The sequence below is a fragment of the Leptonychotes weddellii genome, chromosome 6 (assembly GCF_054177405.1).
Source record: "Leptonychotes weddellii isolate Sample4059 chromosome 6, ASM5417740v2, whole genome shotgun sequence".
In the NCBI taxonomy this organism is placed as follows: Eukaryota; Metazoa; Chordata; class Mammalia; order Carnivora; family Phocidae; genus Leptonychotes; species Leptonychotes weddellii.
In genome coordinates, this window is record NC_138374.1 from 30,930,857 (window position 1) to 30,956,166 (window position 25,310).

The following is a 25,310-nucleotide window of genomic DNA, read 5'->3' on the forward strand; positions in this document are numbered from 1 at the left end:
TACATATCTAGGGCATACAGCATTTGTGCCAGAGATTTGATGGAGAGTGGATGAGTTCACCCTGGCTGAGTGTATACAGAGCAGAGTTCTAAGCACAAAAACCTCAGGGATACCAACATTTAGGGGGCAGAAAAAGGAAGCCACAAAAAAGACATAAAAAGAAGGTTAAGAGAATATAGCCTTTGAAGATGAGAGATTTTTTTTTAAGATTTTATTTATTTATTTGACAAAAAGTGAGCAAAAGCAGGGGGAGCAGCAGAGAGAGAGGGAAAAGCAGGTTCGATGTGGGGCTTAATCCCAAGACCCTGGGTTCATGACCTGAGCTGAAGGCAGACGCTTAACCAACTGAGCCACCCAGGCACCCCGAAGAAGAGAGAATTTTAAAGAGGATTTGATCAACATTATCAAACACAGCAGAAAGAACCAATAAAATAAGGGATAAAAAGGTCTTCTGGCCCTCCCTGGTGACCTAAGTGAATGATGGTTGAGCACTGTCGCAAAGCAGAGAGTGGACTGAGGAATGAAGGAGATATGAGGAAATAATTATAAACAATTCTTTTAAGGAATGAGGATACAAAGGAGAAAAGAAAAAAGAGACTGTAAATGTTAGAATGAGACTAGAGAAGATATCTCCCTGCCCGCCCTCTCTCTCTCTCTCAGGTAGGAAAGATGTGAACATGTTTTTAGGCTAAGGTATTTAGGGAAAGGATAAAGTGGAGGGAAGGCAGATGAATAATGAAACAAGTCCCATAGAAAGATGAGGTCACGGACATTGGAAGATGAGAGAACCGTGAATAAAATGGCTACCTATATTACATGAGTCTGAGGAAGGAAAATGAAGATGCATGTAAATATAGATAAAGTGTTCGACTGCAAAAGCAACAGTGAGGGGCACCTGGCTAGCTCCGTCAGTGGGGCACGTGGCTCTTGATCTCAGGGTTGTGAGCCCTACTTTGGATGTAGAGATGATTTAAAAAATAAAATCTTTTTAAAAAAACAAACAAAAAAAGTCACAGTGATAGACTGGTGGTGACAGAGATGAATGAAGGAGGCTCAAAGGGGCTGGAGCTTTCACTCAAGAGTGGAAGAACAATGGTCTACAAATGGAAATTGCGATATTAGGAGAACAGGATCTCATTCATGCTGTGTAGCCTGTGAAAGGGTGCTTAGCTCCCACTAGAGGGCTCCTGGGTTAGCGTACCCTCAGGATTCTAAGATGAGAGGGGAGGAAAACAGTCTGCCAAAGCACTGAAGTTGTAGGGCCATTTACGTTGGAATGTCTTCATGATGGCATACCCTAAGAGGAGTAGAAGTGAAAAGATACACAGTAAACAAAACAATGAGTGAATGAGACAGTAAAAAGGTCGGGAGGCCAGGAGTGGAGTAAGATGCGGAAAGAATAGGGAGAAAGTACCTCACTTGAATGAATAATCAAACATTTTAATCTTTTTTTTTTTAAGATTTTATTTATTTATTTGACACAGAGAGAGAGAGGGAGAGAGCAAGCACAAGCAGGGGGAATGACAGGCAGGGGAGAAGCAGACTCCCCACTCAGCAGGGAGCCCGATGTGGAGCTCAATCCCAGGACCCTGGGATCATGACCTGAGCTGAAGGTAGACGCTTAAATGACTGAGCCACCCAGGTGCCGCAAACATTTTAATCTTCTAGAAACACCAGCTCTCAGGAAGAAATGATGAAGGCTGTCATGAGGCTTTTCAAAAGGGCAAAGAAGCCTCTATTTGAACATGGACTTTCTCAAGACATCAGGAGCAGCAGCAAGGGCCCTGGTTAAGGGCAGAGTTTGTAGGAGGTTTGGTTAGATTGTCTTAAGCATCTTCCAATTCTCAAGTCTTAGGATTTCATGATTCCTTAGGAATCAAGTCTTTGATTCAATGATTTTCGACTGAAGGTAACTGAAAGAAAGTCAAAGAAAGAACTATAAATTGAAAACACTCTAGGGACTAAACTGTCACTTACTGTTAAGTACTAAAGCATTGTAATGTACACCTAAGAAGGAAGTTCAGGAAAAAAATATTATAAATTATTCCCAAACCAAATAATCCCGGGGCGCCTGGGTGGCTCAGTCGTTAAGCGTCTGCCTTCAGCTCAGGTCATGATCCCAGGGTCCTGGGATCAAGCCCTGCGTCAGGCTCCCTGCTTGGCGGGAGGCCTGCTTCTTCCTCTCCTACTTGCCCTGCTTGTGTTCCCTGTCTCGCTATCTCTCTGTCAAATAAATAAATAAAATATTAAAAAAGAAAAAATCAAATAATCCTTTCAGCAATTATCCTTTCAATATATATTAGTAAAAATTTTCATGATGACACATATCCGCTTGGCTCTTAAAAAGTCACTACTGAACAAAAACCCACTAAATTTTAGTATATGGTTTTATAGATATAGGACATGGAATGTACCCCTTCTGAATGCTACCTGAATGTTAGCAGTGTTGAGGTCTCTCAGCCATCTAAATATGAGGATGGGTGGCTCTGTCGGCCCCCAAAATTTCACTCCTAAAGTATGGAGTATGTACATGTACCTAGTTTTGGGGGTATGTTTGTTTTCACTTTCCAACCAACTTATGAGTCCTTTAAGGGCAAAGATAATAATAGCTCTTACTTCTCCCTCAGGATACTCAATAAAAGCTTGTTGAACTGAACTAAATTGTATTTCATAGAACACTCTGAGAAGCCGAAAAAGTTTAAGGACTGTGTCTTTTCTGCAACAAAAGGAAAATCAGAGAGATTAATGCACAAGAAAAAGCTTCTAATTTAAACCACTGGAAAACCTTTGCATAAATATTGTTTGAGTCTGGGACCCTTTCACACACACAGATTACCTTCAATGGACCCTGAGAGACTGATAGAGTCTCTACACAAAGTTCACTAATCACCTACTGTTAATTTTTCTTTATCTCCATTTCAGACCATTAGTTGTATTTGTGTACAACTTTTCACTTGAACATCTCATTCCAGTGAAGTACAGGCTTTTCTATACTTTATAAAAGGGAAACTGAGCTTCAGAGAGATTAAGTGTCTTGTTCAAATTTATATGTAAAGTAGGATTAGGATCTAATTTCCTCAATTTATAAGTTAAGTGCTTAAAACAACCAGATTAGAATGGCTTAATTTATACAAGATTTCCTTTTATTTGTATGTATAACCAATCTGCTTTCAAAAAGAACTCTTGGTAAAGTTTTTTAGAACACTGTTGTAAGATTCACACTGGATATGGCAAATATTGTAAAGGCAGTGTAGGGAATTTTGTCTTACACAGCAAAAAAGATCATATGGTGAATATGGTGTTTCTGGTTAGAATACTCATTAGTATGTTAAAGAGTGCAATAATTATTGCTGTTTTTCTGACAAATCATTTAAATATTTAAATTTCTCATAATCTATCCTCCCAACTCAAAGAAATCTATAATAGAAAAAAATGTTTCCATTCAAAAAAAGAAAACAATTATTAGGGAAAAATATATCTTATACAAGAATAATAGGGAGTTTGGCAAATATGTGAAATTAATGTTGAGAGAAGAATAAAGTTCCCTGTTGAATAGTGCCAATACTGAGTTTATATCTAATAATTAGTTTAATGGGTGTATATTTATAAAGGCCAGCTATTACTATTATCCTTCATTGCTAGTAGACTATTCTAAAAATTTTAACCTATCCCTTTCAGTGAAAAAATTAGAAAGATTATTGATGATTAAAAACATTTAAATTTGTGACTGCCTCTCTTTACATTATACACCAGCTTATAATTCCCAGTCTATGGAGACAAAAATTTACTCCTTGTGTAACACACTGAAAATTTACCTCAAAATTAATCACAATATGATAATGTTTATATTATAAATAAGAAATATTCCATATTTGCCCAAATACACACTTACATGAATAATTTTTTCTCATAAATCTGTTACTTTTGTTTAGTGTCATATTGCTAAGTACTTCTCTTAAAAATAATTCTGACTGGTACAATTTTTTTGAGTGCTATTTTCATAGTACTCAGTAATTCCACTTTTAAAGGCCTAGAGAAATACTTATACAAGTGCTCAATGTATTTGTATAAGGATACTAACTGCAGCATTATTTATGTGTAGAAAAAATGGAGAGTCCATACATGTCCAACAAAAGGGGGTTTATTAAATAAATTACAGCATATTTATACTATAGAACAGTATGAAGAAATGAGAAAGAATGAAACATCTATATTTATCAATATGAAATCATGTAGTGTTACAGGGAAAATGTAGCTTATAGCATAAACGATCCTCTTATCCCCCCAAAGCAAACAATTCTACACGTGTGCACACAAGTAGGTGCTTTTGTGTGTGTTTAAATGTACATTCTATTATCTTTTTTTATTATTTTTTCAGTAAGCTCTACACCCAATGTGGGGCTTGAACTCATGATCCCAAGATCCAGAGTCACATGCTCTACCAACTGAGCCAGACAGGCGCCACTAAATGTACATTTTAAAAGATCTGCAGGGAAACACAATGATGACTGAGAGATTGAAGAAGAGGAAAAAATGAGAGCTTTCTCTTTATACATTTTTACATGTTTGGGTTTTTGTTTTAGATAGTGAACATGCAATGTCATTTTCCTGATTTTGGTAACTGTAGGTAGTTGTATAAAAGTCACAATGGGGGCAAGCTGGATAAAATATACATGGGACCTCACGGAACTATATTTGTAACTTCCTGTCAGTCTGTAATTACTTAAAATTAAATAAGAAAAAACAGCGAGCATGTATTATTTTTGTAACTGTTATGGTGTTTGCTTTTTTGTTTTTCTGGTTTTCAAAATATCATTTTAGAGGGCAATTTTCCAAATTACAAAACAGCTCTAACTTTACTCTCAAAATAATCACAAAAATATATGAGTTCAAAATTTATATTAATAACTGAAAGTATGAGCATAAGTCATATATGTAGTTAAGCACGTCAACTGTAAGCCTCCAGAATTATGTCACTGGAACGAAAAGGGACAAAAAAGGCAAAAGTCATTTAGGTTCAGACTAATCCTTCATAATCTAAGCTCTTGCAAAGGGCAGCATACTTTTCTAATATCTGGACCTTAAGGTAAACTTTGTGAGATGTCTGGTCTTGTTATATTCAAGAGTAAACCCAAAGACGTCTTCCTTTAATTCTTTGGCACTTCAAATGAATTTAGGATTGTCTAAAGAAAAAAATGCCTGCTGGAGGAGCTGTGTGAACAAGCTTGTTGTCCTGCTACTGTATCTAGTCAAGCATTCGGATACTACAACTTTGGCAAATCCCATTAATACTTTAAGAAGTCAAAGACTTTAAAACTTCTAAAGAAAGCTCCTGTGAAGTAGTCACAGGGGCAAGTTTAAGCAAGCAGAGTGTGTATACAATAGAGTAACAAATATAATGCAAACAAAAGAAGATTTGTTTAATTATAGTGGAAATAATTGTTATTTAAAAGTGCCTCCTTCCTCATCATAAAAGAACAAACTGGACTAGTGGCAAAAGAATTGTATGTTATGATGCCTTAAGATTAGAAACAGAAGACAGAAATTTCAAAGTAAAGTCTTGGCAGACGCCCAGTCTCCACAGCAAGAATTATGGCCAAACAATTCCTTCGTAACTTCCAAGTCTTATTCATGTCCCTTTAGGTAGACTCCAAAGTTGTTCATTTTGAGTCAAACACAAGTATATATATTTATCAGGGTTCATCTATCTTTCTGTGGTGAAGTATATCTGAACTTCTTTCCTAAACTTTACAAGTTTGGAGAGGGGGTGATCAGATTATGTATAAAAGGGTGAAACTAAGTAAGTGAGGGGAATAATGAGAACAAGGATGTGGGTTTCCAGAGTATTTCCCTTACCAAACAATACTGTTACAAGAACTATGCTCCTCTTAGTTCACCATTACGTAGATCTGCCACACCAGCCTCACCATCACCTTCAGGAAGTGTGGTAAGTACAAAGAGATGGTAACTGCTGGCTCAGTCAATTAATGACATTTGTGCAATGCAAGCTTCACATAATTCACCAACTTTAGCAATGAAGATTAAGCACCCCATGAAAAACATCTCTCAGAAGTAAACTATACAATATTTTTCCTCACAGATTTCATTAAGCCATTAAAATATATAGTGAAACAGTTCAGGAAAGTTTGCCAAGGTCATACAAGAGTTACGAAGAGAAGTAGGACTCCATTCCATTTCCTGATTTCCTACAAAAAAGTGTCCTTGTCAACACACCATTTGGATACTTCAGTGGCTTTCTTTTTACATTCCTTAATTTCTATCCTTTGGCCAAGATATCTTTCTGAATCTACTACAATCTACTAGTCTTCAACTTTATCTTCATTGATCTCTCAAATTGTCTAATTCTTATTTTATTGTCTACTGTTCAATTCTGTTTCCTAAGTGGTAGGCACTTAATAAACATTTGCTGAATAAATGAATGAGTTAAAGAAGGAATAAATGAAAAATCCATACATATATAATGCTTTTTACAGCAAACAGTTTTAGTATTCCATTAACAAATGCTTAATTTATTTCATACTGTCTTCTTCCAAACGGGTTTTAAAAGGCAACTTATAAAAATACTTGCAAGATAAACACAACTTAATAACTGAGAAAACTCAGGGCCAAGAGAAAGTGAAGGTAGAAGATGAGGTTAGTACATAAAATGCATGTGATGCTATGCTATATAACTGAGTTTTCTAGCTTCAAAATGAAGAAAATGTATTTAGTTAGATAACTCACAGTATTCTAGTTACTAGAATACTATTTACTCAGGATAAATTCAACTATTTCTAATACTGTAAACAGCAACTTCTGAGTCCACATGAAGAAGGCACTGTGAAATATTGTGAACTACATCATCAGTAATTAACAGCAATCAATCATCAGTAGCCTAGACTACCAAAATCATCATCTGTTCATCCTGATTCTAATTTTGTCCATTTTCAATCTATTCTCCTCAGAGCAGCCAGGATACTCTTTTTTTTTTTTTTAAGATTTATTTATTTGAGAGAGAGACAGAGAGAAAGTGGGGGGAAGGACAAAGGAAGAGAATCTTCAGCAGACTCCATACTAAGCACGGAGCCCGATGTGGGCTCAATCTCACAACCCATGAGATCATCATGACCTGAGCCGAAATCAAGAGTTGAAGCTCAACTGAATGAGCCACCCAGGTGCCCCCAGAATAATATTTTAAAGATGTAAATCAGAGTATGATACTAACTTGTTTAAAACCCTTGAATGGTTTCTCATCATACTTAATTAACATGCCAAACTACTTAACAAGGCCCTCAAGGCCCTACATGACCTGGCTCTGATAATCTTCCCAATTTCATTTGCACTTCTCTTTCCCTTGCTCACTACTTTAAAGCTATACTATTATCCTTTCTCTTTCTTGACAGCACCTTAGGACTTTGCACTTGCTCCTCCTTCTGCTGCCAGGAATGCTATTTCCCCGTATCTCCCAATTTCATTCACATATCTACTCAAATGTCACCTCCTTAAATGTCTTCCCTGATAACCCAATACAAAGTGGTCCACCTTACTCCCAGTCATTATAACATTAACCTGTTTTGTTTTTCTCACACGATCTAAATCTATTTGAAACTATCTAAAACTATTTAGAAATCATCACTGTTTGTTGTGGATTTTCCTTCAACAAAATGAGATTGTGAGAGCAAGGATCTTGCCTATCTTGTTCACCACTGTATCTCCAGCACTTAAAACAGTGCCCAGAGCAGGTGCTCAAATATTTATTCAGTAAATGAAGAACTATCTGAAAATAGAACAGCTCTTGGTGATCTGGCTTAATCTGGACAGCTTTCAGTTTCCCTAGAGCAGTGGTCACTGAATAACTGCTGTTGGGTCACATAAAATGCCTTTGAAAATCTGAAAACACTGGACCCTCTTCTCAGTAAAATGCACATACAAACAAAATTTTGCATGAACCTCCTAAAATCAATCTGTGGCCCCCAGATTAGAATCCCTGATCCACAGGCACGTAAGGGCCTTTATGCAATGCAAGCTACATTTAATCAATTCCTGTCAATGAAGTTAAAGGTTGAGAGTAAAAAGAAAATCAGTACAAAGCTACAAATCATTCCTAACAGATTTCTCTACAAAGTAACAGAATATAAAAAAAGTTAAATAAAGAATAACCATGGCCAATGGCTGCTTAGTCTTCTCATGTAGCATATTGTATTGAGAAACCCAGATTTGCAATTCATCATGAAAAAAAACGGCTATATGTGTTGATGACATATATTGTAAGAAAACAGATTTGTGAAGGGAGATGTTTACGGTTGCCTCTTTAAAAAACAGCATAGACCAAACTGTTGTTCCAACTAAATGAGATCATACTGGATCAGGATATAGAAAGAACAAGTCAAGTTCCAGGAACTGATAAAGTTAAAAAAGAAAAAGAAAAGAAAAAAAAAAAGAACTAAGCTGGGGTGCCTGGCTGGCCCAGTCAGTAGAGCATGCGACTCTTGATCTCAGGGTCGTGAATTCGAGCCCCACAATGGGCATGGAGAAAGAAAGAAAGAAAAGAGAGAAAGAGGGAGGGAGGGAGGGAGGAAGGAAGGAAAAGATCTAATCCTAGATGGGGAAAGGAATATTACGAGGTCATTTTCATGGCACAGGATTGTAATAGGAAGAAAAAAACAGTATACCTGACTCATATCTAGGCTAATAGGAACCACATATTTGATTTTTCCTGTAAGGCTTTAGACTGTATATTCCCAGGCTTTTAAAAGGCTCTTCCTATGACAAGGTATCTGATCCGTCACTTAGAGTTGGAATTCTTTGTGCTCTCCAATTGTGTCTAAATCACCATGCAATACTCAAGGCACAGTCTTAACAGCCCCAAAACACAGTGGTCTAACCCAAATATCACCCTTACATGAATGCAGTCTAACAATTCCCAGCAAACTGTTGGTTCATTTGGAGGTTAACTATACCTACCAGATCTTTTTCATATTTTAAGTCAGATTTCCTACATCTTGTATTTTTTAAAATTAAATTTAAAAATATTAAATACAGGGGGTGCCTGCATGGCTCAGCTGGAAGAGCATGCAACTCCTGATCCCAGGGTTGTGAGTTTGAGCCCATGTTGGGTGTAGAAATTACTCCCCCCCAAAAAAAAAAGTTTAATATTTTCCTTGCTAAATTTAACCTTGTTGGCTTTCACTTATCACTCAAGCAGCATGTTCACTTATCACTAACAGCATGTTGATTCTACAGGTAACTCTCCAAGTCATTATTTTAAAAATATGTTGATTCCAAACTATCAAAGATAGACATCTAGAAGGTGATGCCAGAGTCTTGAAGCATTTCCCAAGTATGTTTCATGTAATACATCCCAAAATAAGTGAGGGAGGGGTTCTGTGATGAGTTTGGGAAATGCTGGGTTACCAGAGAATTTCTCAGTCCTTACAATTCTAATGCACATGCAATTGAGGGAATTAGAGTATAAAGTGTTTCCCAAACTTGTCTGACTTAGAAATGCCTTTAAAGACATCTTTTTTCATCTTGAGAAATCACTGTTCCTGGAAAGACACTTTGAGAAATACTGCTCTGGGGTGATGATGATACAACATCCAACTTCTGTTGGCAAATGATTGTTTTATTTTTATTTATTTTTTTTTAAGTAGGCTCCACGCCCAATGTGGGGTTTGAACTCATGACCCTGATATCAAGAGTTACATGCTCTACCAAAGGAGCCAGCCAGGTGCCCCAAGAGATTGTTTTATTAGCCTCAAATCCACCTAACTGCATTATCATCCAACCTACCTAAAATTCTTCATATTGCCAAAAGATTATCAAGATATTGTTGAATGCAGCAATGATATATCTTATCAGTCTAACTTATCACAAAGTGAAATAGAATCAGGTAAAGAGGCTTTAGTATTAGGATTAGTAAGCCATGGATGCTCAATCTACTGTGAGAATTATGTTCAGTAAGAAGCTAAAAAGGTAAGATATATATTTTGAAGTTTCCCACAAAATTGGCTACATCTTAAAAATTTTGGTGATTAAAAACTAATCTTCAGTTATATAAAAACAAAAATTCGGTTATATGGGACATCTCATTTTCCAGTGATATTTAGTGAAATATTTCTGTGTATTACGAATGAGTTACAGGGCGCCTGGGTGGCTCAGTCATTAAGTGTCTGCCTTCAGCTCAGGTCATGATCCCAGGGTCCTGGGATCGAGCCCCGCATCAGGCTCCCTGTTCCACAGGAGGCCTGCTTCTCCCTCTCCCACTCCCCCTGCTTGTGTTCCCTCTCTCGCTGTGTCTCTCTCTGTCAAATAAATAAATAAAATCTTAAAAAAAAAAAAAAAAGAATGAGTTACAGGGGTGCCTGGGTGGCTCAGGTGGTTAAGCATCTGCTTTCAGCTCAGGTCATGGTCCAGGGGTCCTGGGATTGAGCCCCATGTCAGGCTCCTTGCTCAGAGGGGAGCCTGCTTCTCCCTCTCCCCTACTCCCCCCACCTGTGCTCTCTCTCTTTCACTCTGCTCTCTAATAAATAAATAAAATCTTAAAAGAAAAGAAAAAGAATGAGTTATAGGGGCATCAGGCTGGCTGAGTCAGTAGAGCATGTGACTCTTGATCTTGGGGTCATGAGTTCAAGCCCCATGTTGGGTGTAAGCTTACTTAAAAAAAATGAGTTACAAAAAATTATCACTCAATTCTGTATACTATATAAAGAGTATTATAATAAAAATAGTTTGAAATTTTTAAGGTTTTCATACCTTGTCAAAAGAATTTTACATATTCATCTGAAATCCATTTGAAAGATAGATAGATACTTTGTAAAAGAAAATAGACACATGTAAGTATACCAAAGTCCTCCTTTCAGGGAATTAATTTCAGAACTGGGGGTAGGAGGATGATAGGGTTTACTTATTGAAAAAAAAAGTTTACACATACAAATCATATTAAAATAGCACATTTAAAACTGAGACAGTATATTCAGATAACACAGTACCAGTACCACTAGTCCTCTGCATTGTGTGTGGGGTAGTAGACCTTAAGATGTTGTTGAGATAACTGGCTTCCATTAGCAAGCATGTGATTGGCAGGATGATAAAGTCTTTTCACTCACAGGTCAGCTATTTCCTTTTCCTTAAAAGAGGGCAATTCTGATGATCCATCTTTTAGCTACAGTCTCTCATTGAGTCCCAATTCTCTTGCCTTCAGCTTTGATACGGTTCTAACTTTCCTCTTGTATCAGCTCATACTTGTCATCAACTCCTCTATTCAGAACAGCAAATATCAGGAGTTTGACCTCAGGGCAAAGTCCGGGTGGGCAGGTAAAATTTGACCACTGGACCCACTTCCTAATCTTTCATACCCAGCAATTCATGAAGCAGTATCAAATTCAAACTAAAAGACAGAAGCATGACCCCTTATAAGTACTATGAAAAGGGCTCTTTTGCCTTTCTAAGTATACTTGAAAAGAACTGTCAGCCACACTATTAAGACAGAAATGGATCACAGACTAGAAAAAAAAGAAGGAAAAGTGCAGAAACCCAACTAAAATGTAAATAAAAGTATTAGCACCCTCTTTATGTTTGGTGATATAGTACTTCATATAAAAATATTAAAATAATATTCTATGAAATGTCTTTATGAACTCAGGAATATTAAAACATTACTGAAACTTTAAGACATCTTTATTTAAATAACACTGAATCTGATACAAAAAACTTCTATCACCTCTTATGAGACTTTAAAGACTAATTTTATTTTCAGTCAATTCCCATAGTTGGCATTTCATCACTTAACTGTTTATAAATTAATTTGAGAAACAAATGTATGTGAAAAATAATTCTTTGTCAAGTTATTAATTCCAAGCCTCTAAAATCATAACATGCAAGTATGTCTCAGTGGTCCAGCAGCTAGACAAGAATTATTTGCACCTTGTTTCAGAATGCAAAATACAAAAATAGAGTATGATTAAATTTTAACAATAATTAGGAAAAATTATTTTAAGCCCCTCTTTAAAACTAGAATAATTAATACATTAAAAATTAGCTCATTCAAATTTATCCACTAGTACCTTGCACTGAATACTAAATACCATACTTTAAAACTGTGTTTTATATTAAATAGGTATTTCTACATAAATCTTTAACAGCTCTACATGTGTCATAATAGATTTCAGAATTCTAAATGTTTCTAATAGATTTTTTTGTATTCACTTAAAAGTTTCTTAAGGAGCACCTGGGTGGCTCAGATGGTTAAGCGTCTGCCTTCGGCTCGGTCAAAATTACACTGATGGGGAAAAGCCAACCAAGGCTTAATGCCTGTAAGTGCACATACTTGAAAAGTAAATTCAACCAAAAAGACTTGAGATGGTTATTAATATTTGTTGGTGTGCCTTAATAACAATTCCCTAGTGAGGGAATGCTTTACATATGCTTGTAAAGAGGCCTTCTTTGGTGTCGATTGTCTTTGAAGGGAGAAAGTACCTGGGATCAGAGTTTTAATCTGCATTGAACAAACCACCTATTTGAACAAATCAAAGAACAGAATCTTTACCCACAATTTCAAATGTGGGCCTATTCACAATCCTACAATGTGATTACAAACTAGTTAATACCATATAAATTCATAAAAAACTGAGAAAATATCACATAATAAATTCCAAATTTTCTGAGAACAGATTATTTGTATATAATGGGAGATATCCTCAAATTACATACTCTTTGACTTGGAGAACATACTCATGTCCTTGTAACAGGGAAATCTACCTAATTGAGAAATGAAACATACAACCAAGCCTATTTCTAGTCTGCTAAAGGATTCCATTTTCTGTATTAGATCTTGTTCAGGGCAATAAGATTGCAACAGAGAGAACTCCTTCTAAAGCAAATAGATCTACCTTCTATAGAAAGAACATCTTCGGGTAAACTGGAATAAAAGTTCAGAGTCCACCTTTTTCATTTTCTACTATCTTCTCCAACTTAGTAAGGCTAATCATCCCCAGATCTAGGTCATCCATAACACTGTTCCTGGTTTAGCATAATACATGAGCACTGATTACAAACAGAAAAAAATATTAATATATCTTATATGTTCAGTGCCTTACAGATAAAAAACTGGGAAATAGGAATAATTTTTTCAGTTTCCTTCTAAACCTGAGTTGAAGATATATCATTTATATCCACATGACTCATTGTCCTGTAAGTATTCCTACCCAGTTTGTGGGAGTTTTCTTTCTTTAAAAGAGTTTTAAGCGCCACAAGATCAAAACTCTCTTTTACATTACTTTTGTGTCTATTTCAACTATATCATCCCTCTCCAAATAATCAGTACATAGTAGTTCATACATATTTATAGAACACTGGCTTGGAATTAAAGCAAAAACAGCTGTATTCTCAAACATTTACTGAAATCAGAACTTCTTAATTACTCAAATTGGTCCTGCTCCAAAGATCACTGTGGTGGCCTATTTACATCATTGGTGAAGCCCCATCTTCAGTCATCTCCATCCCCAAGGGAGATGGGACCATTAATAGAATGATATCACAATGGCTTTGTTTTTTATTTTTATGATTTTATTTTTAAGTAATCTCTACACCCGACGTGGGACTTGAACTCACAACCCCAAGATCAAAAGTCAAATGCTCCATAGACTGAACCAGCCAGGTGCACCCACAATGGCTTTGTTCTAAATCCATCTCCATTTGGTTCTTCTTGCCAAGGGCAGCAGCCATCCTGTTGTCAGTTCTGAACCCCTGAGCCCTCTACCTTGGATCTATCTACCCCTCCTCCATACTCTTGTGCCTCACAGCTCTATTATAATCCTAGGATTAAGAAAGAAAAAGGAGGAGGAAAAAAGAGGAAGAAACGAATAATAAGAAAAAAATATGGGGGAGATGGAAAAAGGGTAGGAAGTAAATAAAGAAAATGACAATAAACAGGTCAAAGAGTAGTAAAATGATCAGAAGAGATTAAAAAATTTATTTGTTACTCTACTTAGAGTTACATGACCAGAAAAGAATTACATAAATGTATAATTACCTTTCTAAAAATAGTTTTGTCCTTTTTTGTGGAGGCATACAGAAAATTTATTTTATTTATTTATTTTTAAAGATTTTATTTATTTGACAGAGAGAGAAAGAGAGAGAGCAAGCACACAAGCAGGGGAGCGGCAGGCAGAGGGAGAGGGAGAAGCAGGCTCCCGCTGAGCAAGAAGCCGGATGCGGGGCTCAATCCTAGGACCCTGGGATCATGACCTGAGCCGAAGATGGACGCCCAGCCAATTGAGCAACCCAGGCGCCCCCAGAAAATTTATTGAAAAAGCATTCTTTTTTTTTAAATCTTTTTTTTTTTTTCAAGATCTTCATTTATTTATTTGAGAGAGAGAGAATGAGAGAGAGCGAGTACATGAGACGGGGGAGGGTCAGAGGGAGAAGCAGACTCCCCGCCGAGCAGGGAGCCCGATGCGGGATTCGATCCAGGGACTCCAGGATCATGACCTGGGCCGAAGGCAGCCACTCAACCAACTGAGCCACCCAGGCGCCCCTGAAAAAGCATTCTTTACCACAGTTTTAAGCAAGGGGCTCCTTTCTAGGTTGTCATCATTTACATTTAACTTGGGTCCTGACACTAATTATACCACCAATTTTCATAATAGGACCATGAAATCATTAAGAAATAACTCAAACTTCTAGTGTCATTAAACCAAAGTATAAAGTTATTTAGTCATGTGCTTAGCAGGTAATGAGTAAGTTAAATATTCACCAATAAAAGTGCTCCATGAGGTTGAAACACCAAATAGAGATACAAGTTCAGAGAGAAGGGCCAAACATATAGTTATAAAAGAAGCACTTTTCCAAAGAAAGATTGTTTCAAGACAAACAAACATTCCTGTAGAATTTAAAAAAAAAAAAAAAAAAACCCAAACCACAGCAAGAGTAGAAAGCAAAACCTGAGAACTACATTCTTCCATCTTACTTGTCTGAGGTCAATGAATGCTAGCTGCAGGGTGTCCCCCTGGAGCCCCGGCACAGGCTCAGAGCTGGCAAACACTATTAAGAAAAAACAAAACACAAGAATAAAAACAAGACTGTAAAATATACAAGGATTTAACCACTAAATTAATTTCTACTCATTACAAATGTATTATAATATTTACATGTAACCATTTCAAGTGAAGACTATTTATGACCTTTAATTTTCACTACTGAGAATGTTCTCCACACCCATTACCACAAGTATTTTAATAATTTTAAACTTCTAATCTACCATTTAATCACTGTAATCCTTAATTACAATAAATTCAGAATGGTTATCCCACATAAAGTTCAAGAGTAGTAATATACTTCAATCAAGCAAAGTTTTCCGACTCTACTTAGCCTTAGGTCAATGATTATAGAAGCATTTTGAAACTATACCAATTCCATGGCTGTCAACATATTTCAAAACATAAAAATCCTACCTCTAGCTAAAAACAGTAATGGGCAGACACATAAAAAGTCAGCTTTACATGCAGACAACAGGTAAAGTGTTCTAAGTAGCAAAATGAAGATGATGCAGGAATGTCTGTTCATGTCTTCTAGTAATTTTTTTTCCATAAAGGAATCCCACCTCTTCAAAAACTAAAAAAAATATTTTAAGACAAAACTGAATCAAAAGATTGTTTCTTCTCTTTTTTTTTTTCTTAAAGATTATTTATTTTGGGGGGGGCGGAAGGGGCAGAGGAAGAGGGAGAGAGAAACGCTAAGCAGACTCCATGCTGAGCGCAGAGCTGGACTCGGGGATGGATCTCACAACCTGAGCTGAAAGCAAAAGTCAGAGGCTTAACCAACTGTGCCACCCAGGCGCCCCTCAAAAGATTTTTTTCTATAATTTTCTTGCACTTAAAAATTTATAATACTAGTAACAAAGCTTGTTTAGTTAAGTTGAAGACAATTCCAGTATTAGTTATTTTGATGACAAGACTTTTGACTCACAAAAAGGACCTATCATTTTACATGCAAGTTTCTCTGATACAAGTAAGAATGTCTACAAGTACTCTGTGTTTTCCTATAAAACATTACAGATTTTCCATTTATGAATTTATCTAAGCCGGTATTTTAGAAGCCATTTAAATGTGCACCCTGTATATATAGTTCTCGGAATAACAAAAATAATTCTTAAGTTTAGTGCATTATGTGTGAAATACAGTTTAGAAAAGCTCAGAATCATATATTTAATTTAATTTTTAAAAGATTTTATTTACTTATTTGACAGAGAGAGAGAGCACAAGCAGGGGGAGTGGCAGGCAGAGGCAGAGGGAGAAGCAGGCTTCCCGCTGAGTGGGGAGCCCGATGTGGGACTCAATCCCAGGACCCCAGGATCATGACCTGAGCCAAAGGCACTCGCTTAACCAACTGAGCCACCCAGGCGCCCCATATATTTCATTTTAAAAAAATGAAAGCCAAGCATAGCTTAATTTATCTGGCATTTTTAGGAAGTAAAGATGTCAAAATAGGTTTTGTTGTTGCTGTTGTTTTAAGACAATGTTAATTTTTTAATCTTAGGCATTTTTGATGAAATTTTAAACTATAACATAATACTTCCTTTGTTTTTTTAACTTTGAGTATTCTAAATATTATTTAAACGTTTCTTAATTCTCTGGATTACTGTTAAGAATGCTTTTTATTCTATACAATACAATTAATTCTGAGGGTTGTCATATTATTTAGGTCCCCTCCCCTTTTTTTTTTTGTATTAAATAGCTCAGAATGCTATGCTGTTTGAGTTCTTATGTCTAGCTCTTGTAATTTTTCTGCCTTTTATCTTGCAGTTTTAACATAAGTTCTTACTCTTTGCTCTCTCATTCATCTTATTAATATGCTGCCTTTAACAGTCTTGAGCTGGCCAGTCAGCTGACTACTAGGATTGTGTCTAAAGAGCGAGCAAATACAGCCTGAGTAAGGGACTCTCCCACAAATAGGGTGAATGAATTCTATATATGCTTTTGAGTATATGTGCTTTTTGAGTAGGAATAACCTTTTTGTCAGTCAGAGGTACACCATTTTTTCCTTTTACTTTTTTTTTTTTTTAAAGCTTTTATTTATTTATTTGACAGATAGAGAGCACAAGTAGGCAGAGAGGCAGGCAGAGGGAGAGGGAGAAGCAGACTCCCCGCCGAGCAGGGAGCCCAACGCGGGGCTCGATCCCGGGACTCCAGGATCATGACCTGAGCCGAAGGCAGCCACTTAACCGACTGAGCCACCCAGGCGCCCCTCCTTTTACTTCTTGGTTCTCTACTATGTACTACGTACATAGTTATGGCCATTAGATAGGTGACCACATTCACTTTTCTCAGGCCGTCCTTTCCAGAAAGCTAAGATTTATTGAGCAAATCTAGCCATACTTTTCATTATTTAGTATAATTCACTCACATCATTGTCTTTTCATACAATGAAAAGTGGCATAATTTCATACTGTGGTGACCCCATCACCCCAACCATGTTCCAAATAGAGTTGTCTTTCTCTAGTACCAACACGTCTTAATTGAAAAATAATAAACAAAATTACAATTACCAATTAAAAGTAAAGATATTTTTAAATTTTAAAAAGTAGTTTTCTTAAGACCACCCAGCATATTGTTGGCTTTCTTGCCCCAGTCTCAGGCTACCGTTTCCAAGTAACAGTTAACTATGAATCCCTAGTGGTCTCCAATCAAAACTGTAAATGTTGGCTCAGCTTTACCATCTCCACATATACATATACATACACAGAAAATAAATACTTCCTCTAACACAGGGAGACTTACTTTATATATCAGGCATAAGTTCAAATTCGATCACACTTGTAATCATTATCTCCCAGAATTTTTCTGCACTGAAAATAATGTCCTTTTCTCTCAGTTCCTGTTTAAGGTACTATAGTTTAAGCCCCATTACTTGGCATTAAGCCAAAGAGCTTAGTGTCAAAATTGTAATAGCCCCATAAATTTATATAGCACTTTATAGTTTACAAAGCAGTTTCTCACACACCACCTACTTTGATCATCACAATAACTTATTTTAGTAAACAGGACATGCAGATGATGGATCATAAAATCTTAGCAGCTAGCTTAGCAGCTAAAAGAGACACTCCCTTTGAAATACCTCCACCAGTCCCCTGAAGGCTTGGCTTAAAAGTCACGCAGTCCTTCATTTTACAGATTAGAAAAATTAAAAGTGAAATGACTCCCAGGATCACATAGCTAATTCAGATCTCCTAGCATTCAATCCATTGATCCAGAATCTGATTAAGTATTAACCTCTCACCTTTTATTCTATCTCTCACAAGAACCTCCCAATATGGAAGTGCAACTCACTAGTTCATAGCTCTCGGGGCTTTTCCTCAAATGTTTCTTAGGGATAGGAGACAATTTAGCAATCTGATAATCATCTGGTACAGAGGATATTTCTAACTATATGCTATTCAATCTGTTCCATGGCTTCATATTTTTTTACTTCCTTAAAATTAAAATTCAGCCAATCCTGTTGTTTCTATCTTCTGAAATATCTTCAGCCTGAATCTGTCTCTACCTTAGTTCAAGCTATTATCACTTCTTGCTTGGATGCTAACACACACCTCTCCATCCACTACTCCCAGTGTGTTTTATGTAAGATGTAAATGTAATTTGTGCCACATCAGAGTTTAACATCTTTCAATGGTTCCCCATCACCTTCACGATAAAGCAAGACAAATAAGGTCCTTTATAATCTGGCCTTTGCCTATCTCTCTAGTCTCATCTCTTACCGCTTCCCTAGGGGCACCTTAAACTCTTTCCATACCAAACTACCAGCACTTCCTTGCATACACCAGTCTCTTTCTACAGAATCTTGATTCTTCTGCCTGGAGCAGCCCTTCTCCTCTATTTTTCCATCAGTTAACTCTTACTTATCCTTCCATTCAATCCTCACCTTCAGTGGAAGACTTCCATTATCCTGCAGGCTGGGTTAGTCTTCTTCTGTGTTCTCACTATAATTTCCTGTGCACAGGCAAACTACACCACCCATTTTGCTATCTTATAATTGTTTATCTGTCTGTGTCTTCCCACCTGATCATGAACTGAGGGTAGAGAATATATTTCTGTTTCTACATCCCTATCACTTAGCACAATGCCTGACATATGAGTAGTCAACAAAAGTTTCTTAAATGAATGAAGGAAATGAAAAAATGAGCAGATAAATTCTAAAGGAATTCTATCCAGTCCTGGTAATTGATATATAATGTAGCTTGCTGATTAGATCATAAATAGAGCTGTCCAACAGAACTTTATGCAATAATAGAAATGTTCTCTATCTGTACTAAATTTTTTATTTAAATTTAATAGCCACATACGGCTAATGCACTGTAAAGCTATAACATTCTGTATATATATTGTATTTATTTCAAAATAGTTGAGGATGACTGAGAATACCCCTAATGTTTTCATCAATTAAAACGAAATTGTGAGTTCTTCCACTAAACAAGAAGCTGTGAGAAGTAGAGATCATTTCTTTTACCTTTATAGAATCCATGTCTGGTGTATATGAAATATTCAGTAAATGTGTTGAATGAATGAACAGTAATACAAATAATTCATTTCTATTAATACTGTCTAATGGTCCCAATAATTCTGGAGACAGATTTCAACCTTTGAAGTTTTAAAGAATTGAATACTAATTTTTGGGATCCCTTTAAGTATTGTCTTCAGATTCCCTCTTGGCTCATCCAGATCCTTATTTTATATATGATTTGTCATATTTTGGGGCTTTCAATGTTCTTTCCCCTTAGGTCATCTTTTTTTTTAAAGATTTTATTTATTTATTGGAGACAGAGAGAGAGAGCAAGAGCGGTGAAGGGAGGGCAGAGGGAGAGGGAGAAGCTGACTCCCCGCTGAGCAGGAAGCCCAACTCAGGGCTTGATCCCAGGACCCTGAGATCGTGACCTGAGCCAAAGACAGACACTTAACCAACTCAGTCACCCAGGAACACCCCATTAGGTCATCTTTTTATGATTTTTATTTAATAATGTCTACTTTCTTATTATGATATCTGTGTCATTTAGCCATGCCATGAAGGATATTTTTTAAAAACACATTGATCCTGGTCTTCCAATAAGATATTTAAAAAGAGTTTCCAGGAAAAAAAAGAATAGTTTTCAGGCTTTTTAAAGTTTTTTTTTTTTTTTTTTTAGTATTTTACTTTTAAGTAATCTCTACACCCACCGTGGGGCTCGACCTTACAACCCCGAGATCAAGAGTTGCATGCTCTACTAACTGAGCCAGCCAGGTGCCCCTAAAGTTGGTTTTTTTTTTTTGTTTTTTTTTAAATAAAGCTAGTCTAAATCTTCTGGTTTTTTTTCTCTTAATGGTCCAGTTTGACCATTTCTTTTTTTAAAACAAAATAACTTCATGATATACTCATTTCCTCTTATTTTTTTTTTTTGAATGAATAAATAAAATCTTAGAGAGACACAGAGAGAGAGAGAGAGGCAGAGGGAGAAGCAGGCTCCCAAGGAGCAGAGAGCCCGATGCGGAACTCGATCCCAGGACCCTGGGATCATGACCTGAGCCGAAGGCAGATGCTTAACCATCTGAGCCACCCACGCGCCCCATTTCCTCTTATTTTCTACTAGAATATGGAACTTAATAATAATAAATGACCCAAAGTTTAAAAATACCCTAAAAGAGTGCTCACTTCGGCAGCACATATACTAAAAATACCCTAAAAGAAAGACTAGAAAGGGAGATCTGATCTTACTGGGAAGGTCATATATAACACAGAGTAATACTTTGCTATATCAGCCTAACCGGGAAGGAGACAAGTCGGAATTGATTTAGAAGAAAGTGAAAGTGAAAAATAATACATGCTATGTAAACTGTGATTATAATGACAAAAAAATGTCTTCCAAATTGGCCATCTCTGAATTTTTAAGAGAATAAAGAATATTTGTAGGCAAAAACATGAATTATTTGTACATATAACAAAAAAGTTTTATCCTCAGGATCTACACATAGATGTACAGGGTTTGGTATGGGGGTACAAAAACTGCTAAGAAGTCAGGTCGTGAGGGAGCGCCTGGGTGGCTCAGTCAATTGAGCATGTGACACCTGATTTGGCTCAGGTCATGATCTCAGGGTCCTGGGATCCAGACCCAAGTCAGGGTCCCTGCTCAGTGGGGAGCCTGCTTCAGGATACTCTCCCTCTGCCCCTTCGGGCGCGCTCTCTAAAATAAATAAATCTTTTTAAAAAAGTTGTCAGGCTGTAAGTATTTATTCTGTCATGAAAATATAAAACCTACCCTGAAATTAAATGCAGAGGGAATAAGTCCTTGAACAATCTTGTCCTAGGTAGACAGTTATTTTTACTGTAAGGCAGAAAATGTGCATTATTTGGAAGACATCTACAGGGATATTTAGAACTGTCGGGGGGGGGAGGGGAAAAAAGAGTCATAAGAGCAAACACACCAAAAGATTAACAAATGATTGAGAGAGAGGGTGAGGAGGCTAGACTAGTCTCAAGACTGCTTGTGGATGACAAGGCAGGGGCATATAAAATGGAATAATTTTGTAACTAACTAAATGACTGAAAATGAATACCAGTAGTCTGCATATTGAAGAGATTCCTTATAATTCTATTTCTTGCTAGATCTGAAGATTTAAAGTAGCTATTTAGAACTCAAATTTTGGCTAGGCAAAGAAGGTATCCAGTGTGGACCAGATGTGTCATTAGAAGGAATGACTAAGAGCACCATCTAGTGGTTTTTCTGGTGGTGAAGAACTCATGCCTGGGAGTCCGGGGTCTTAGAGTTCTTGATTCTTAGACTTATATTATTACCCATGGTTGGAAGCAACGGGATGTAAGCCTCTAGGACCAAATTTCCCTCTATAGTCATCACCTCACTTTTATATAAAGTAGCATCTAGTCATCTCTCTTTCTTGGAATTAAATATGGGCAAAGTAGCCTCAATCTGGTACCTTAAGTGCCATTAAAACCAGGACCAATTCAGGGAGGCAAATAGTGTAATAGCATCCAGTGTACTCTAAAATGAGACCCTGAGGGCGCCTGGGTGGCTCAGTCGTTAAGTGTCTGCCTTTGGCTCAGGTCATGATCCCAGGGTCCTGGGATTAAGCCCCACTTTGGGATCCCAGCTCCCTCTCCCACTCCCCCTGCTTCTTTTCCTTCTCTCGCTATATCTCTGTCAAATAAATAAATAAAATCTTTAAAATAAATAAATAAATAAAAATAAAATGAGACACTGAAATATTGTCCTATGGCATATATCCACATGATTTTCCCTGAATCCTTTTATTTCAGATATAGGTCTTTTTTCAAGGTTAAAATTAGAGGTCCTGAGGTCAAAGCCATTAACACACATGTGCGTGCACGCACACACACACACACAATCTATAAAAAGCCTTCATCTATTTTTTTTTAAGAGGTCTTTATATCTAGAGATTCATCTATTCCTCAATAACTCACCATCAACACAGAGACCAGTACTCTTCAATCTGGAGCTTTTCTAATATCTGTGGAGTTAAGATGTTAAACTCTTAGGAGTGGATAACCTCATTTGGATATTTATACAGAATGTATGGAAAAGGACATTCTAGATCTATTTTTGGGTACTTCAACTCTTTCTGATTGCCTGATGCTTTGGAAATATTCTGTATTTTGTTGGTGATGTAAAAGATTTCTGAGATACCTTTATAAAAACCTAAGAGGACATTTTGATCTTTTCCTCTATGCATTTGCATTCATAAGAAACCTATTATTGGGGCCCAATACATAACAGGTGTTTAATAAGTATAAAACAAAAGCACACATACAGATTTAGAACATCTGCTTCACACCAAGTGTGGCAAATGCTCTTCCAACTAAGAAGCAATTTCTCTTGAAGTTATACAAAGTCTATTACAGGATCAAAGGTTCTGTGCAGCTTTCAGAGGTGGCTACATTTGCAATTCCAAATGGATGCCTTCCTGACTTCTCTAATCAGGTAGCTATAGTAGCATTCTGATTATATGGTCAAGTTAATCAAAAGTATCTACTTCATTCATACATAGACTCTACCTTGTATTTTTAATCTATACAACTTTTAAGCTAAATTAGGTTTACTTCTTACACTTTCTCACAGTACTCTATACTTTTATAGAATTTAACAATTTACAGTCATATTTACTAAGGTGCAATTATTTAATGATTATCTCCCCTGGGCTTAAACCCCAAGACGGTGACAAACTTTTCTGTTTTGTTTACCACTATGTTGCCTACATACCAAACACATAGTAGATAAGAAGGAATTAATGTATGACTCCAAAGCCCCACTTTTGTTTGCCTTAAATTTCACTGCCTCCCAATCTTAAACTAGGATGCATTTTGGAAATTATCAATTCCATATCCCATGTTTTACAGGAAAAACTGAGGCCTCTCGATTGTTGAATGGTTTCAAAGCCATTTGCCCAAAATACAGGCAGAGCCAGGACTGGAACCATGGTCCCAACATCCTGACATATGTTCAGACCATCTTAAGGCTGATTTGAAAGAATTTTTTTAAAAGTTTACATAAGGGAGCACCTGGCTAGTTCAGTCAGTGGAGTGTGTGTCTCTTGATCTCGGAGTTGAGTTCGAGCTGGACGTAGAGATTATTCTTAAAAAATAAAACAAAATCTTAAAAAAAAAAGTTCTACATAAATTCATATGATTCTACATTCCTGAACTCAGACATTTTATCAAGTTTGACCTAGTATGGGTTAAAAAAGAAAATGATCCAAAGAAAAATGACCAAAAGGGTATTAAAAATAATCCCCTAAGAATATATTAAAGAAACTTTAACTCTTTAGCTCAGAACAGATGACTATGTTTAAATAACCCTTTAAGTCTTTAGTCATCAAATATGTGAAGAATTTTTATAAATGATCTGTTATGTCTGTATCAAGATCTTAAATGGTACTGAGTTAAAGTATAGTGTATCAGTTGGCCTTAACTTTTTGACAACAAAGGCAGAACTCTAAAAGAGACAAATGTAAATTATGAAGATTTCCTGATTAGTTAATTTGTTCATTTTTCAACAAGTATGCTGTGAACATACCATTCTTCAAGGTGCCTACAATTACAAATTCTATATTGAATTTAACTATCTATCCTGGATGTTAAATCTCTTCTCTCTCTGCCCTCCTTCCCCTTCCTCCCTCTCTTTCTCCCTCGTCTCACCTGCCCCCAATCATGAGATGAATTCTCTAGCTCTCTTCCACTATGTGATTCTAACCATCTTAATGATACCAAAGTGTACAGTTACTTAATAATTTTATGTATTTTCTCCTCCAAAATATCTGCAATCTATCCTCTTCTCTTCATTACCACTGCCCAAAGTCAAGCTCTTTTTATCCTTCACAAAAAAGTTCTATAGTTTCTTCCCAGGTTTGCCTACTTGCAGTATCTCATTTCAGTTCAATTTTCACATGAAACAGAGTTAACTTTCTATGACAGACTTCATCATATCATAGTCCTGATTAAAAAGCCTGATTCAGTGGCTCTCTATTGCTTATTAAATAAAGTCCAAGCATTCAGGAGTCTAACTTTTTCCAGCCATATCTTGCAATGCTTTCATCATGCATCTTGTGGTCTAGCCACACAAGACTGTTTGAAGAGTCCCTTAGCATTCTCTCACCATAGTGCTTTTGTCTATGCCATTCCCTCTGCTCAGAATGCCCTTCCCTGCTTTAGATGAAATCTTACTCATCCGTTAAGACCCTGCTCAAATTTCACTTCTATTATAGTCAATCTTCTCAACCCCATGGAATAAAGAATTGCTCCCTCTCTACTACAAGTAATATATACTTACATAAATAATTGTTATTAAAAAAAAGAACTGTTATGTTCTAGTATAGTTATTTACATGTCTGTCTTTTCCCAACCAACCAGACTATGAGATCTTTTTTTTTTTTAGATTTTATTTATTTATTTATTTGAGAGAGACAGAGAGAGAGAGTGAGTGAGAAACAGCATGAGAGGGGAGAGCATCAGAGGGAGAAGCAGGCTCCCCGCTGAGCCAGGAGCCCAATGCAGGACTTGATCCCAGGACTCCAGAATCATGACCTGAGCCGAAGGCAGTCACTTACCAACTGAGCCACCCAGGTGCCCAGACTATGGGATCTTCGAAGCTTGACTCATCCTGCATTTCCCAGTATATACCAGGTAATAAATTCTCATTAAACATTTAAATAAATGAATCTTCCTATGAATCAGTTGACTTTACATGGGGAAAAAAGTCAGTTGCAGACTGAAATTTTAGCTCAAGCCAATTTAACTCACAAGTATGTGTGTCA

General features: G+C 36.6%; 1 protein-coding gene across 11 annotated transcripts in view; it reads right to left on the reverse strand.

The window, feature by feature from the left end:
• The window catches only part of EXOC6 (exocyst complex component 6), a 324,809-nt gene that overhangs the window by 17,108 nt on the left and 282,391 nt on the right, over positions 1–25,310 (reverse strand). For 9 of the 11 annotated variants that reach the window (XM_081823819.1, XM_081823817.1, XM_081823814.1 and 6 more), the window contains one exon: positions 14,969–15,042. The exons of 1 other annotated variant lie outside the window; for it this stretch is intronic. In XM_081823819.1, the coding sequence (XP_081679945.1) occupies positions 14,969–15,042 (74 nt within the window). Of the gene's footprint in view, positions 1–14,968; positions 15,043–21,236; positions 22,512–25,310 lie in introns of those variants that run through there. One more of the 11 variants, XM_081823815.1, reaches the window with a different exon arrangement.